The sequence below is a fragment of the Hyaena hyaena genome, unplaced genomic scaffold (genome assembly GCF_003009895.1).
Source record: "Hyaena hyaena isolate Hyena2069 unplaced genomic scaffold, ASM300989v1 scaffold_43, whole genome shotgun sequence".
NCBI classification, from domain to species: Eukaryota; Metazoa; Chordata; class Mammalia; order Carnivora; family Hyaenidae; genus Hyaena; species Hyaena hyaena.
Genome location: NW_024080675.1, coordinates 1833780 through 1849285, shown reverse-complemented (window position 1 = coordinate 1849285; position 15506 = coordinate 1833780). Strand labels below are relative to the sequence as shown.

The window sequence follows — 15506 nt, the reverse complement described above, 5'->3', positions numbered from 1 at the left end:
AATTTAAAAATGGGCAAGAGACACGAATAAGCTTTTCACCCAAGGGAATACATAGTTGGAAACAAGCTCATGAGAAGATGTTCAGCATCTTGAGTCATTTACTAAAATGCAAACAAAGACCACGATGAGATATCATGACACATTCATTAGTATGAAAAATGAGAAAGAGTGGCAATATCAAATGCTGGCAAGGATGTAGAGAAACCGTATTGCTGGGAGGAAGATGAAGTGATATAACCAACTGCAACTGGCAAATAGTTTGGCAGCTTCTTCCAAAACTAAATATACACTTACATGTGTGTGTGTGTGCACGCGCACGCACACACACACACACACAAATGAATGCATGTAAAAACTGGTAAAGCCCAAATATAATCTTTAATTAACGGGGATTCTTATTCTACACATGTCGATTTCCTGGTTTTGTTGTTGTAGGACAGTTATAGAAGATGTTACCATCGAGGGAAGTTGGGTGAAGGGTACCAGACACTCTCCGCAGTTTTGCAACTTCCTGTGAATCTGTAATTCTTTCAAAATAAAAATCTTTCAAAAATCAATGTTGGGTGTAAAATGCAAGTTATAAAATATCATAGTATGATATCATTTGTACAAATATATTTTTTAAAAAACACACAATCATACCATACGTGTTTCATGGTTAAATACATAAGTAATAAAAATATTAAAACATCAGTACCAAGGGGACATACAACTTCAGGGTAGTAATTACCTCTAGGAATAAGTTTAAGGAGGACCTCAACTTTATCTTTAATATTTTAATTTTCACAAAAGAAACTGAAGTGAGAAACTGTCAACATTCACTATCTAGATTGTATAATAAAAGGCTTATTACTCTTTACCTCTCTGTTTAAAAGATTTATATTTTAAAACCAAAAATATACATATAAGGAGGTTCACTGAAGTATTATCTATAATAGTCAAAGATTGGTAACAGTATAAATACTCATCAATGGGGATGGCTAAATAGATCTGGATATAGCCATGCAGTGGAATACTAAGGAACTAGTAAAAAGAATAAAGGGTAGGGGTGCCTGGGTGGCTCAGTGGGTTGAGCGTCTGACTTCAGCTCAGGTCATGATCTTGTGGTTTGTGAGTTCAGGCCCCACAATGTGTTCTATGCTGACAGCTCAGAGCCTGGAGTCTGCTTCAGATTCTGTGTCTCCCTCTGTCTCTGCCCCACCCTTGTTCACATGCTCGCTTGCTCTCTCTCTCTCAAAAATAAATAGACATTAAAAATTTTTTTTAAGGTAAAAAAAGAATGAAGAGCATATGTACTGTTAGGGAAATATCCCGAGTGCACTAGTAAGTGGGGGAAAAAAGCAAATTGGAAAACAATATATACACTATGACCACATTTTTGTTTAAAAAATCAATATAAATATATACAAACACATTGTAATAAAACTCATACACTGTTTAAAAATGGTTACTTTCAAGAAACAGTGGGCATTTCACTTGTTACTTTATATACCTCTTTTAAAACCTGATAAAGAATAACCTGTTTTATTTATGAAAACTGAAACTTTTTCCTTACTGAGATATAACTGACACATAACATATTAGCCTCAGATGTACAACATAGTGATTTGATATGTGTATAGTTGTGAAATGATCACTATTGTTAGGAATTTTTCTTACGATGAGAACTTTTAACGTCTACTGTCTTAGCAACTTTCAAATACACAATACAGTGTTGTTAACTAAAGCCACCATGCTGTTTGTTAAATCCCCTCAACTTATTCATGTTATATGTATAAGTGTGTATACGTTTTAACTCCTTCCCCTATTTCTACCACCTTCAACTTGGCCACCATCAATATATTCCCTGTATCTATGACTTCGCGATTTTTTGTTTGCCTATTGGGTTTTAGATTCCACATATAAGTAAGATCATACACTATTTGCCTTCCTCTCTCTGATTTATTTCACTTAGCACTGCACTCAATGTCCATCCACCTTGTCCCAAATGGAAGAACTTCCTTTTTTGAGAACTTTAAAAAAAATTTTTTTCCATATATTAATTTTTGAGACAGAAAGACACAGAGCACAAGTGGGGAAGGGGCAGAGAGAGAGAGAGACACAGAATCCGAAGCAGGCTCCTGGCTCTGAGCTGTCAGCACAGACGTGGGGCCCGAACTCATGAGCCATGAGATCATGATCTGACCCAGTCAGGTGACCAACCAACTAAGCCACCCAGGCTCCCCTTGAAAACTTTTTAAATAAAGATTTAAAGAACAAAAAATCAAAATTTAATATTAAGTCAATACCGTTGAGCATTTACTCTGTGCCAAAGTGTTAGTGCTGAGAACCTTCCCTACTCTGAACAAATATGGGTACATACTATTCTCGTTTGAACTCACTCCCTCCGCTTGGAGAGAAGGAAGAAGAGGAATGGAAGCTCTTAGAGGTGATATGACTTGCCTGAACTCACACAGCTGAGTAAGTCGCTCAGTGAGTTGTAACCTGCAATCCTGTTTCAGTCCACCACTCAGATCACTGGCCTGAAGAATGGCAGCACATACAGCATGCACCAGATGTCCTTACAGTGAGAGGGTGAGAATCAGGAGCTGAGTCATTCACCCCCCACCCTGGTGGCATGGCTGAATGATGTGCCTGTGCTCCAGCCATCACAATGGCATATCTACATTTTATCTTGAGCTGGCTTGCTCATAGGGAAGCACTGAAAGAGGACATGACAGGGAAAGGTGGTTCCCCCTCCACGTCTTCCCCACAGACATTCCACAGACAAAGAGACTGGCAGGGCAGCAGAATGCACCCAGACCCCGGCAGGGTCACCCCTGTGTGAAAACCACAGTGTGCAGTCCTCTGAGCAGGAGAGATGCTCTTCCATACACTGACTCTCCTCCCTATTAAGGCAGAAAACGTTACAGCAGGGTAGTAAACCCTGAAATGCGCACCCTCAGATTCCACTTCTGGAAAGGATTCTCTACCCAGCTGCAGGTGCAGTTAGTGGACAGCCTCCTGTTAGCTTCCTCAGGGACAGAAACCTGAACTTCCCACTGAGGCATCTGCCACTGACGGAGCAAGAAGGTGGCTGAGAGACCTGGCCCTTCTGCCATGTATGGACTCCCCTGGTCGGCCATCTCTGCCTCTGTCAGATCTGCACTGTGGTCTGATGCTCCCCTCCCCCAGGACTGCTTCCTCCCCCTTTTCCTCCATAGCTGTTACTCAGCATGTGCATCCCACAGAACTCAACCCTTGACAAGGGTCCTCCAGCCTGACTTATGCACTAAGATACTTCTAAGACTTAAAAATAAACATGCACTAAGATACTTCTAAGACTTAAAAATAAACTGGCCCGCTAAAAGAACAGGTGCTTATACTAATAACTCAGGCCAAGGGAACACGGTGCTCAAGAATAGCAGACAAAGTGGGCTTGGTTCTCTATCCGGAGAGGAGGGAGATCATGGGCCCCTACCTGGTCGAGGAAGATCTGGTAACACTGGTATGATTAACTGCAGAGGGCTGGGAAGAAGAGACAATGCACAGAAGGAATTGGCCCAGATGGGGAACAGGTTAGGTTTAAAGTCACATAAACCTGGATCTCAATCCAGAGTTTACTCCATACTGCTGGGTGACCATGAACACGTTTGTGACCTTCCCGATGCCCCAGTTTCCCCCTCCATAAAACTGCTCCGAGTTGTTCAGATGATTTAAGACAAGAAGCCTAGAACCTAGCATACAGTAAGTGCCTCCTTTTTTCCTACAATCAGTCCAGGAGGGAGATATCGAGGATTTGGACAAGGACTAAAGCCTGATTGCCTGAGCTGAGGAAAGAAGTCTAACAGGGAAATAAGTTGACCTTGAAAAGACCATGTGCAATCCACGTTAAAACAAAACTGCTATTAAAAAAAAAAAATAAAAAAAATTAAAAAAAAAAAAACTGCTATTTCCAGTCTACTTGGGCTTTGCGTTGATATCTTACCAGAAGTGGGAGAGGTCTGCGGTATCCATACTCTTACTCAATCACCATTTGTCCAGTGGCACCTACCAGTGAGAAAACTGAGCAGGAAACTGGCTATAGGCTATGAGCGGTGAACACAGGTTTTCTCTGCTTAAAACTTACTAGCCAACTTCCACTTTCCAGTCTGGGATCTAAGGAGTTTGGAAACTGTCACTCCATCGCAACAAGTAAAAATGGTGAACAAACTGAAAAATCGACAATTCTTAGATCCATCCGAGAAGTGAAACTTCACAGCAAAATGCTGCACCAAAACTGGAGAAGAGGACGGGTGAATAAAAGAAATAACAACTTGCCAGGAGCAGAACCCTCCACAAAACTAGTGCTGGACGGAAAAACCTAACCTGCAGGTGACTCAGTGTGACCAAGTCTGAGAGTTACAAATTCCAGGGGGAGCTACTCATGGTTTTGAGAGTTTGATCGACCTGTAGCTGATCCTCATAGTGAAAAATCAAAGAAAAATACTCTCATGCTTCTGGAAGAGGAGAAACGTAACCATACTGAAATACACCAAAGCATTCTATTCTTTAAAAAAAAAAAAAAAAAAAAGGCCTGCCCTCAGGAGAAACTATTTAACCAGAAGCTAATGTATTAGGTTTCATGGAGCCTCTCTGATCACGGGTGGGGGATATCCAATTCTGGGCCCCTTTATGCATTTGTCTGGCCTAAGTACGGGATATACAGATATTCTAAGAGGCATTCGTGAAATTTACATCCCAGGGGCACAAGCTCCCTAAAACAGCTAATTATAGGACTATATAATGCTGCTTCTCCTCTGACACCTCACTCCCACACCACTAAGGGCTTATTTATTTACCCAAGCGCCTTTTACCCAGTACATGAAGTTCAGCTTTCAAAACATTGCAAGGCATACCAAAAGCCAAAAAACATGGTCTAAAGACAGAGCTAGCCTCAGAACCAGACTCAAATATGACAGGGGCGTTGGAATTATCAGACCAGGAATTGAAACAACCATGATTAATATGCGAAGGGCTCTAATGGAAAACGTAACATGCAAGAACAGATGGGTTATGTAAGCAAAGAGATGGAAATTCTAAGAAAGAACCAAAAAGAAATACTAGATATCAAAAACACTCTTAACAGAAATGAAGAATGCCTTTGATGAGCTCATTAGCAGATTGAACACAGCTGAGGAAAGAGACTCTGAGCTTGAGGATTTAATAGAAGCCTCCAAAACCAAAAGCAAAGAGAAAAAGGACCCAAAAAATTAATAAATATAACAGAATATCCAGGGACTGTGGGACAGCTGCAAAAGGTGTAACTAGGTGTAATGAGGACATCAGAGGGGAAGAAAGAGAGAAACAAAAAATATTTGAAGCAATAATGACTGGGAATTTTCCAAAAATTCATAAAAGATGCCAAATCCCAGGTTTAGGAAGCTCACAGAACACAAGCAGAATACAGAACCAATAAACAAACAAACAAACAACACACACAGGCATACATCATATTCAAACTACAGGAAATCAAAGGTAAAAAAAAAAAAAAAATCCTGAAAGAAGCCAGAGGCAAAAAACACCTAACCTATAAGGAGCCAAGATAAGAAGTACATCTAACTTCTCCTTAGAAACATGAGCAAAAAGAGAGAGGACTCAAATATTTAGAGTTAAGAGACGAAAAAAATTAAACAAACAAATACCAGCCTAGAATTCTGTACCCTATAAAATGATCTTTAAAAAGTGAAGGAGAGGGGCGCCTGGGTGGCTCAGTTGGTTAAGCGTCCAACTTTTTTTTTTTTTAAATGTTTTATTTATTTCTAGGAGAGAGAGAGAGAGAGAGAGAGAGAGAGAGCGTGAGCAGGGGAGGGTCAGAGAGAGATGGATTCACAGTCTGAAACAGGCTCCAGGCTCTGAGCTGGCAGTCAGCACAGATCCCGACGCGGGGCTCGAACCCACGAACCGCGAGATCATGACCTAAGTGAAAGTCGGACGCTTAACCGACTAAGCCACCCAGGCGCCCCAAGCGTCCAACTCTTGATCTCAGCTCAGGTCATGATCTCACAGTTCATGAGATCCAGCCCTGCTTCAGGCTCTGCTCTGATAGCCCAGAGTCTGCTTGGGATTCTCTCTCTCCCCCTCTCCCTCTGCCCCTCCCCAGCTCACACACGTGCTCTCTCTATATATAAATAAGTAAATAAACTTTTTTTTAAAAAGTAAGGGAGAAATAATGATTTTCTCTGACAAAAATTTAGGAATTTGTTGCCAGTGGAACAGCCTTAACAAATTTAAAACAACAGAAATTATACAATGTCTGCTCTCAGATCACAGTGGATTTAAAAACTAGAAAGCAATAATAGAAAGATAGCTGTGAAACCCCAAAATATTCAGAGATTAAACAACACATTTCTAAATAACACATGAGATCAAAAAAGAAATCTCAAGAGAAATTTCAAAATATTTTAAACTGAGCACAGTTTAAAATGAACACAGAACTTATTGTGGGATGCAGTGAAAGTAGTGCTAAACGGAAGATATACAGCATTGAATGAATAAATGAGAAGAGAAGAAAGATCCCAAAAATCAGTAATCTAAGTTTCTATCTTAGGAAACTAAAAAAAAAAAAAAAAAAAAGAGAGGACTGAATTAAACCCTAAGTAAGTAGGAGAAAAGAAATAATAAATATTAGAGCAGAAATCAGTGAAATTGGAAACAGAATACCATTTGAAAAAATCAACAAAATCCAAATCTGGTTCTTAGTAAAGATCAGTACAATCCATGAGCCTCTAGCCAAACTAACTAAAATTGACTAGTCCCTGGGATGGGACCCAGATGTCCGCCTCATACTGTCAATCAATGAGCAACTACTACTGCCACACAGGTAAACAAAAATACTCCATCATTTCCTTTCAGTCATCCATTCAATCAATTAAAAAAAAGAAAACAACAACAACACTAATGATGAGCTATCTACTATGTGCCAGGCACTGTTTTAAGTGCTTGAGATGTAATGAATAACAAACAGAATAAATGAATAGGCTATATAGTACATTAGAAGGTACTAAATGGATAAAAAGAGCAGGAGAGAATTAGGAGTTAAGAGTATTTTTATTCTCATATGAATATCTGTGTGTGTGTATATATATACACATATATATATTACATACATACACATATATATATTAAGCAAATACTTTATTTTCTTCCCTCTCTGGCCCCCTATCAACAAAAATAAGATGTATTAATACTAGTTTACATCTGAGTATTTAAGTGACAGAGTATCAAGGGGAAGAGTGAACATCACCCAAGGATTTTGTGTCCTCTTCAGTAAAAAGAGCTGGCATGTTTTTGGTTATATGCTGGATAACTGGAGCATGTTAAATGGAAGTATTACTTTGTTACTGTCTTTATTTGGAGATTAAGTATGGTTTAAATAAATGTGTATGACAAGCTGACAAGGTGTGAACTGTAACGGTTAGTTTTATGTGTCAACTTGGCTAGCCCATGGTACCTGGTTATTTAATCAAACGCTAATCTAAGCATTCCAGTGAAGGAATTTTGTAGATGTGATATCTACAATCAGCTGACTTTCAGGAAAGCAGATTATACCCTATAATCTGGGTGGGCCCTGCCTAATCAGTTGAAAGGCCTTAAGAGCAGAACTGAGGGAGATGAAATTCCATCTGTGGACTGTGGCATGAGATCCAAGAGTTTTTTTCCAATTGGCCAAGCTGCCTTACAAATTTTAGACCTGCCTAGCCAATCCCCCCAATCACATAAACCAATTCCTTGCTATAAATCTCTTAATATATAAATATCCTAATGGTTCTGTTTCTCTGGTAGACCCCTGACTGATTCAGGTAGCCACCCAGAAAAAATGACATTTGAGCAAAGACTTGGAGTTGGTGAAGGAAATGCCCTGCAGATATCTGTGACAAGAGCGGGCCCAGTGTGTGCGAGGAACGGCAAGCAGTGGGGCTGAGTAAGTGTGAGCAAAGCAGAGAGCAGCCCTAAAGGAGGTGGCTTTATTAACCAAAAGCAGCAGCAGGGATAGGGAAAGTGCAGGCTGTGAGATCACAGGTCTCCTTGATTATCCTATCTCATACTGAGCCCACATCATGACCAAAAGCTACACTTCTAAATGCCTCTCCTTCTCTGACATATGACACAGATGAGTCCTCCCCGGTCCCACTACTGGCCAAAGCTTTGGGATGCCGCAGGATCTTCTGTAGTTCACGCATCTGACATTCAGGGCACTTGTACATAGCACTCCCATGAACCACACCACTCCGTCAGTTTCTGTCTTGGGAGTCCGGGCGCCAGGAGTCAGGCCAGAAAGGGCCCTGGAGTTTGAGCAAGAGTCAAGAACTGAGTGGCCACCACCAGGCAGAGAGACAGCGTACACAGTCATCTCTGGATAAAATGGAAGTTTGCTACGTGCGAGGTATAACACGCTTACCAGGTCCGCCCAGGCTGAGTGGAAAGAATAAGGACAAACACCATCGAAGGCAGACAATAAGTGATTTGGATGCAGAAACACCAAAAACAGAGATCAGTGATTTGGGTGCATTAAGCCACCTTGCCCAGGCATCCCAGCCTCTCATTTGTCCCAGTAAAAGGGCGAATACAACCTGTCACAGGTTTTCCTTACTACAGAGGTTACCAGAACAACAATAACTTTAAGTACATGTATTAACCTGGAAAGATGTTCGTGATTATGGAAGGGGAAGAAAAGGTAACACAACCATATCAAGTATACACATCCAGTCTTAGACACATCTGAACTTCATAAATATTAACATGAAAAAAATGTATTTATTAGGCTTTAGGAAAGATGATATATGCAAAGAAAAGAGTTAAAGAACGCATATAAAATTATAACAAAGCCATCTGGTTAGTGGGATTACAGGTTTTTTTTTCTTTTTGCTTCCTGTACCTTTTTGTTCCCCTGTAATAATATGTATTGCTTGAATAACAAAATTGTTTATGGTTTAGAAGTAAAAACCCCTTCATGTCTGTAGCACTTCTAGCTCCTTCTCTACTCCCTCAAAAAAGTGAGTTGACATCTGTAACCTCAGTAAGTTAGAAAAGAGCTGTTTGCAGCCCCTTTTACATATGAGAAAATACAAAGCTCAAAGGAGTTAGGTCACTTTCACAGTCACTCATCATGGTGTGTAGCCCAGCCAAGACAGGAGTGTGAGGGTCCTGAAGGTCCCTTCCAAACCACACACTTGCTTTGTAGCATTTTCTCAGCCCAGGGACCCCAGGGAAGTGTGGTTTAAGATGAGCTGGCCCCTTGCCCTTACCTCAGCCAGGCGGGAATGCTTGTGGACGTTCTCGCCTTTCTGCACGCTGGGAGCCAGCTGCTGCAGGACCCCCCTGCTGCTCGTCAGGGCTCTGGTCAGCCGAGCAAACTTCCCCCAGCCTGGAGCATGTGGAGGAGAGAAAGGACAGTTTCAATCACGTCCTGAAGGTCACGGACATTCACACCACAAGTTCGGCTGTCGGAAGCACATACACCCTCTGTCCTCCTAGGCTCCCAAGAGTCATTCTGCGTTCCTCCCAGCCCAGACTCACTGTTCAGAAAAGCACCTAGACAAATTGTGTAGCAATTTATGCTTCCCCTGAACTTTCACTCTATCCTAATCATAGCTCTGTGATGTAGGTAGGATGGGTTTTAGTGCTGTTTTACAAATAGGGAAACTGAGGCACAGAGTGCTTAGATGACTACAGAGTCCAGAGCCCAGATGTTTTCACTTTTCTGCCAGATAATACCAGGCAATCGAGATATTTCTTGGACTTTGACTTGGCTCAGGCTGCTTCCAACCCCACAGAGTCTGATCTAGTAGAGATCAAGTTGGTTCCAAGTATTATGTGGACAAGCCAGTTAAATGGCTAACCCATGCAATAGAGTCTCCAGTCAGGAGAATGAGAAATGAATCTAATCCCTGGGGAGGGGGGAGTGGAGCACAGGCATATTTTAGTCTGCTCTGGAATGGGGGAAGGACAGTTGCTGACAGGTTCCCCCAAATAACAAGAATCCCAAAATTGCCTAGTACTGAACTTGGAGCAAAGAAATCTGGACACGAGTCCCATCTCTACCTCCAGCTTGCTTTGTGATCACCAACCAGTCATTTAAGCTGCTTAGGCCTTATCTGTAAAGTGGAAATTAAAATATTCTAACTGCCCAAAGGCAGGGTGCACTTGCCTGGTAAAACAAAGGGGCTAAGTTTAGTGGACTCTGGTTAGTGGACTAAAACAGAGGCTGTCTGGAGGCCTCCTTGGCACTCTGGACCAGTTCCTCCAGGAAAACTAAAATACTGGTCTTTTTTCCAATCCAGCCTCCTCCATGCCACAGAGTCTAAGACATATGAGTGATCTTTACTGCATTTAAAGGTCTCCAAAGACAACTGTCCATCCTAATACTCAACAACCCAACTCATCTGCATCAAGGTTATGACCATGGCCATTGCCTCATGAGACCCATGAAAGCCTGTCAAGGTTCTTAAGACCACGCTTGGAGTTGAGGGGCTCCAAAGACCTAGACGTGGAGCAGACAGCAAGTAAACAGAGTATCCAACTCTTTTTACATAGCAGCTAAAAACAGGACCAGGTGATTTTTTTGTTTTGTTTTTATCCCTTAGCATTTAGCAGTATCCAACACCTTGCAGCAGACGTCGGTTCTGCCAAATTCTACCCTGGAGCACCTTTCCAAGAAAGACTTGGAATCCAGAGGAATGAAGTTAAGTAGCAGAATGGCCCTTTTTTTTTTTTTTTTTCACAACCTTTAAGAATCATGATCTGGATAAATTTTTGTCAACATGGCAAGAATAGCAAATCAGTGCTTTATTATCTTATTCCAGACGTTCTAGGCTTTAATAAAAGACAGTGGCATTTTCATCCATCCAGATGCCATTAAGCCGAGAAACAGGACTGTTGGAGTCAGCTTGAAAAGAGACACATGGTGGTCAGGCGGTGGAGGTCCCACTAATGTTAACAGGAGAAGACGGTCCAGACTCTGCAGGGGTTTGACATCTTCCCCAAATGTACCATTTATGAAGCTGCTCACTGGAATATGCTTTTATGAACTGTGAACCAAAATTTTTTAAAGTCTCTTTCAGCTCCAAACAAAACTAGAATTGAAGTCTACAAAGCTTTTCAAGAACACAAAGTGTATTTTCCAATCAGGTAATACACAGTGTGCATAAAGACATCAATAAGGGCTCTGCAAGCCACCCCCACCCCAACCTAACCCACAACCCACACTTCCACTACCATTACTATGACCACCACCATGACCCATACTCTGGGACCAATGATAAGAAGGAGATGGCAAGGCAGGTACCCCAGACCCTGCCTGGCAGGGAGCTCAGGGTCCTGGTCCATGAGCTGATCTAGCATAAGGGATGAAAAGAAAGATACCTGGACCTCTGGGCATTTCTCCAGGCTCAGGCTAGCCCCGAAATCTTTCTAAGGATGTGACTCTTAAAGGAGCTGGCTCTCAGCTGCCTCAGTGGATGGCATGGGAAGATGAGTGGGTGTGGGGAAACAGACAGCCAGTGTGAAATTCTCCATCACATCTCTACCAGAATGGCCAGGCTCTGCCTGTTCTGATGGAAGGAAATCAGAGTTCTGATTGAGTTCTCAAGGAAATCTTGAGTTCTCCCTCAAGTTCCACCCCATGTTCTCCTTTCTGAACTACAGATACTTTCTAATGGGAATCATTGCCTGGCCAGATGAAAAACTTCACTCATTCATGTATTACTTCTATAAACATAATTGCTATATATCAGGCATAGTGCTAGGTACTGGAGAGACAAAGATAAATAAGATACAGACTCTGGCTTCAAAGAGCATGCCCCCTAGTAGAGAATACTGACAAAAATATTTTAAAAGCCATGACATAATGAGGTAAGTTCTGTAAATATAAATGAGTATAGGATGCTATGGTCAAGACTGTCCAGAGAAGGCATATCTAATCCAGGCTTAGGAGGCTTCCCAGAAGGGGTAACACTGGGGCAAATTTTTGAAAAATGAGTAGGAGTTAAAAACACAAGAAGGAAAAGAGAGATACTGCACACAAAAGGAACAGCACCTACAAAAGTGAAAATCATAAAACAAAGTAACATGTCAGTGAAGAGTAAGACATCCCAAATGGCTGGATGAATGAGGCATGTCTGGTAGAAAGGAAGAGGGTGTAGATGGTAGCCTGAAGTGATGTTAAAGTGGTTGTCAGGGCCCAGATGGAGAAGAACTTTGGTGGTAACAACTTAAATAGCAAGCTGAGAAATCTGAACTTCATCCTGAAACCCATGGGAAACCAGGGAGGAGTTTAAATATGGTGGAGAGGAGGAAATACTCTGATTTCACTTTAGAAAGACAGAATGGTGGGCGCCTGGGTGGCTCAGCCAGTTGAGCATCTGACTTTGGCTCAGGTCATGATTTCACAGTTCGTAGGTTTGACACCCACATCGGGGGCAGCACTGACAATGCAGAGCCTGCTTCAGATTCTCTCTCTCCCTCTCTCTCTCTGCCTCTACTCTGCTCGCTCTCACTCTTGCTCTCTCTTGCGCGCTCGCTCGCTCTCTCTCTCTCTCTCTCTCTCTCTCTCTCAGGGGGAGGAGGAGAAAGACAGAATGGTAATGGAATGGTAGACTTTAAAAAACAAGGTTGATAGGGCACCTGGGTGGCTAAGTTGGTTAACCACCTAACTTTGGCTCATGTCATGGTCTCATGGTTCATGAATTAGAGCCCCATGTCAGGCTTTGTGCTGACAGCTCAGAGCTCTCTCTTGCTCTCTCACTCCCTCTCTCTTTATCTCTCCCTCTCTCTAAAAAATAAATTAAAACATTAAGAAAAATTTTTTAAAACAAGGTTGATAGATAAAAGACGAGTCAGGACCCTGTGCTCCTGGACAATACTGTGGCCCAGGCCAGCCAACAAAGGGAGCTTGAGAACAACTACAGAGGTAGGATCAACAGCTGCAGAAGGAGAGAAGAGGCAACCCAGGCAGCCTCTAGGTTCCTGGTTTGGGTGACTGGGTGAAAGCCATGCAATGAGATTAAAAACACTTAACAGAAGCAAATGGATTTTATGGAAGATACCGTGTACAATTTGGACCAAAGTCATCAGGAGAAACGTTCCTGGAAACAACGAAGCTCCTGTTGTCCAAAAGGCCAAATGACAGGGGACACCCCAATGAGAACCTAGCGTAAGACAATCTTCCTTGGGGTAAGCCCGATGGTCATTTTCCATGAGGCAACTAAGGCAGCTCCTACTTCAAGAGAACCTTTCTGGGATCTTGCCCTACCGCCAGCAGAATGGCCCATTCCCTCCTTTGTACACTCCCCTCTGCCTTATGTGGACGTCTAGCTCTTCAACACATACACTTACCAGGTCTTTGGGGTGAGAGGGGTAGACAGGAAGGGAAGAAGAGGCATGAAAGGAAAAGAAGGCTAGAAGGAAGGGAACACAACATGCAACCCAACAGTCAGATAAAAAGCACTTACTAGGTCCTTTCTCCATTCTTAGTAAGAACTATTTCTCCCTTCCTTGACCACACAATGGCTACTGGTTTCAACTGGGGTGAGCCTCCCACCAGGCTTCTTTAGCGCACAAAGCCCTGTGTTTCCCTAGGCCAGAAGAAGAGATGACTCTGGAATGAGATGAAATTCCAGCTCATCCAAGGATAAGTCCAGGGATATGAGAAAAGGGAGACATATAGGTGCCTCCCCTGGGATATCACGCCAAGTCACTCTGAGTAGAGGTTGTAGAGGACTGCTGTAAGGTGCCCTGACCTCCATGGGGAGGCTGCGAGGCCAGGCTTGCCCTAATCTGCAGTCACAGATTCTCTTAGAGGAGTTGATGTCCTAACCCAACATATCCAAGAACACAGAGGACACTAAGGACCAAGATGGAGAGCTGGTGTGGACACTGCCCAAGCACCCTTCAGTCTTCCTCCCCTGGTCTTTTCCCTATCACTGTAGAAAGAACAAAAAAATCTAGGGTGCCTTCTTCAAGGACCAGCCACTAAATTACCACCTTTCCATCAAGGGAAGAGGGACAAAACTTTCATATTGAAAGGTACCTGTGGGTACCTGTGTCTTGTATCCACTGCCCAGTTACTTTCCCAAGAGTGCCTCACGAATATCAAACAGGAAGACATATGGACAAGAGTCAGCTTGCCAGAGCCCTCATCCCTGAATATTCTCAATCTTTGGCCTTTGAAAATCTCCTCTGGAGTTTTACATTCCTTTAGTTTATCTGAATCTGGCTCAAGTTTAACTATGTAGCACTAAATACATTGGTCTCTGAAAATGAATTCACTCCTTCAATGTGAGAATATTTGGTGGAGTAAGAGACAGAAAATGAGGGGTAATTCATCCCCATCCTTTGGGGAGCAATGCAGAGAGCAAACTCTGAGCCTTACCGTCTAATTCTTCTCTACCCATTTGCCCAAGCCTCCTAGCTCAGAAGCGAGAATGGGACAGAAAAAAAATATCCTACAGCCCTACTACCAATTATCCATGATAACAGAAAAATGAGAGATTCAATTCTCATTTCAGGCAAGAATTCCCATCTACTCTGTCATTCTGACTTAACACACACACACACACACACACACACACACACACACACACACATACACCAGAGCTGCTACCAAACAGCAAACCTAGCTCAACTTGCATTTCCTGTCCAAAGGAAAGTCCTATGGACACCTTTTGTCAGAGAGTAAGGGAAATAGTCAAAAGATGAACAAAAAAGAGATAAGGAAGTCAGAGGCCTGGATCATTCATAAAAAGGAGCTTGAGAACTGATATACTAAAGGAAAGAGGGGTCGGGGGTGGCCCAATCACTTACCAAAGGGGAGTTACATTATGTCAGATGCTAAAATAGTCCACTGCGGATTACCCCATGTGTTTACCACCTTGTGGGTTGTTTCTGGAAAAATGTTAGGCACAAGTGGCTTTCTTGTGTCACTACTGGATGCACTTGCCCCACTCCCAAGCCCCAAAGTTGGGCAGGACATGGTCAGAGAAAATAAAGTCATTTTAAAGACAATTTGAGCACAGTTGACTAAAGAGAAGACTAGTCTGCTGTTGGGAAACATCTTGTGCTGCTATGCCAAAGAGCAATTATCTGGGGATTTCTGGATTTTGGGATGATCCGCCCTTCCATTCCAACTCAAAAGTGAATTCTAAACAAGCCTGGGTCAGCAAGACTTCTGACACTCTTCATGCTGACTGAGGTGCTGTGCTGAAAGCCCAGCTGGACCTGCCAGAACCTCCCAATGTGAGAGCACCTCCAAGAAGAAACGTCAAGTCAGGAGAACAATCCAGCCACATGGCAACATGTTTTCCTAGATTGGATCCTTGCTGCCAGAACTGCAGTTTATAGACTCACAATTAACAAGGCCTGGAGAACTAGCGTGCTCTTCTGTTGTAAATGGACTAATATAAAATTTGACCTTGTCCCAAGTAGATACCAAATCAAAGTCGGCAAGGGGCACATTGACATCAATGTGGGAGGGTCTAAACATACCCGTC

The 15506-nt window shown here is 42.5% G+C and overlaps 1 protein-coding gene across 2 annotated transcripts in view; it reads right to left on the bottom strand.

Annotated features, from left to right (window-relative positions):
• The window catches only part of KCNH1 (potassium voltage-gated channel subfamily H member 1), a 393338-nt gene that overhangs the window by 332097 nt on the left and 45735 nt on the right, over positions 1-15506 (bottom strand). For both annotated transcript variants that reach the window (XM_039230120.1, XM_039230121.1), the window contains exon 5: positions 9267-9385. In XM_039230120.1, the coding sequence (XP_039086051.1) occupies positions 9267-9385 (119 nt within the window). The remainder of the gene's footprint in view (positions 1-9266; positions 9386-15506) is intronic.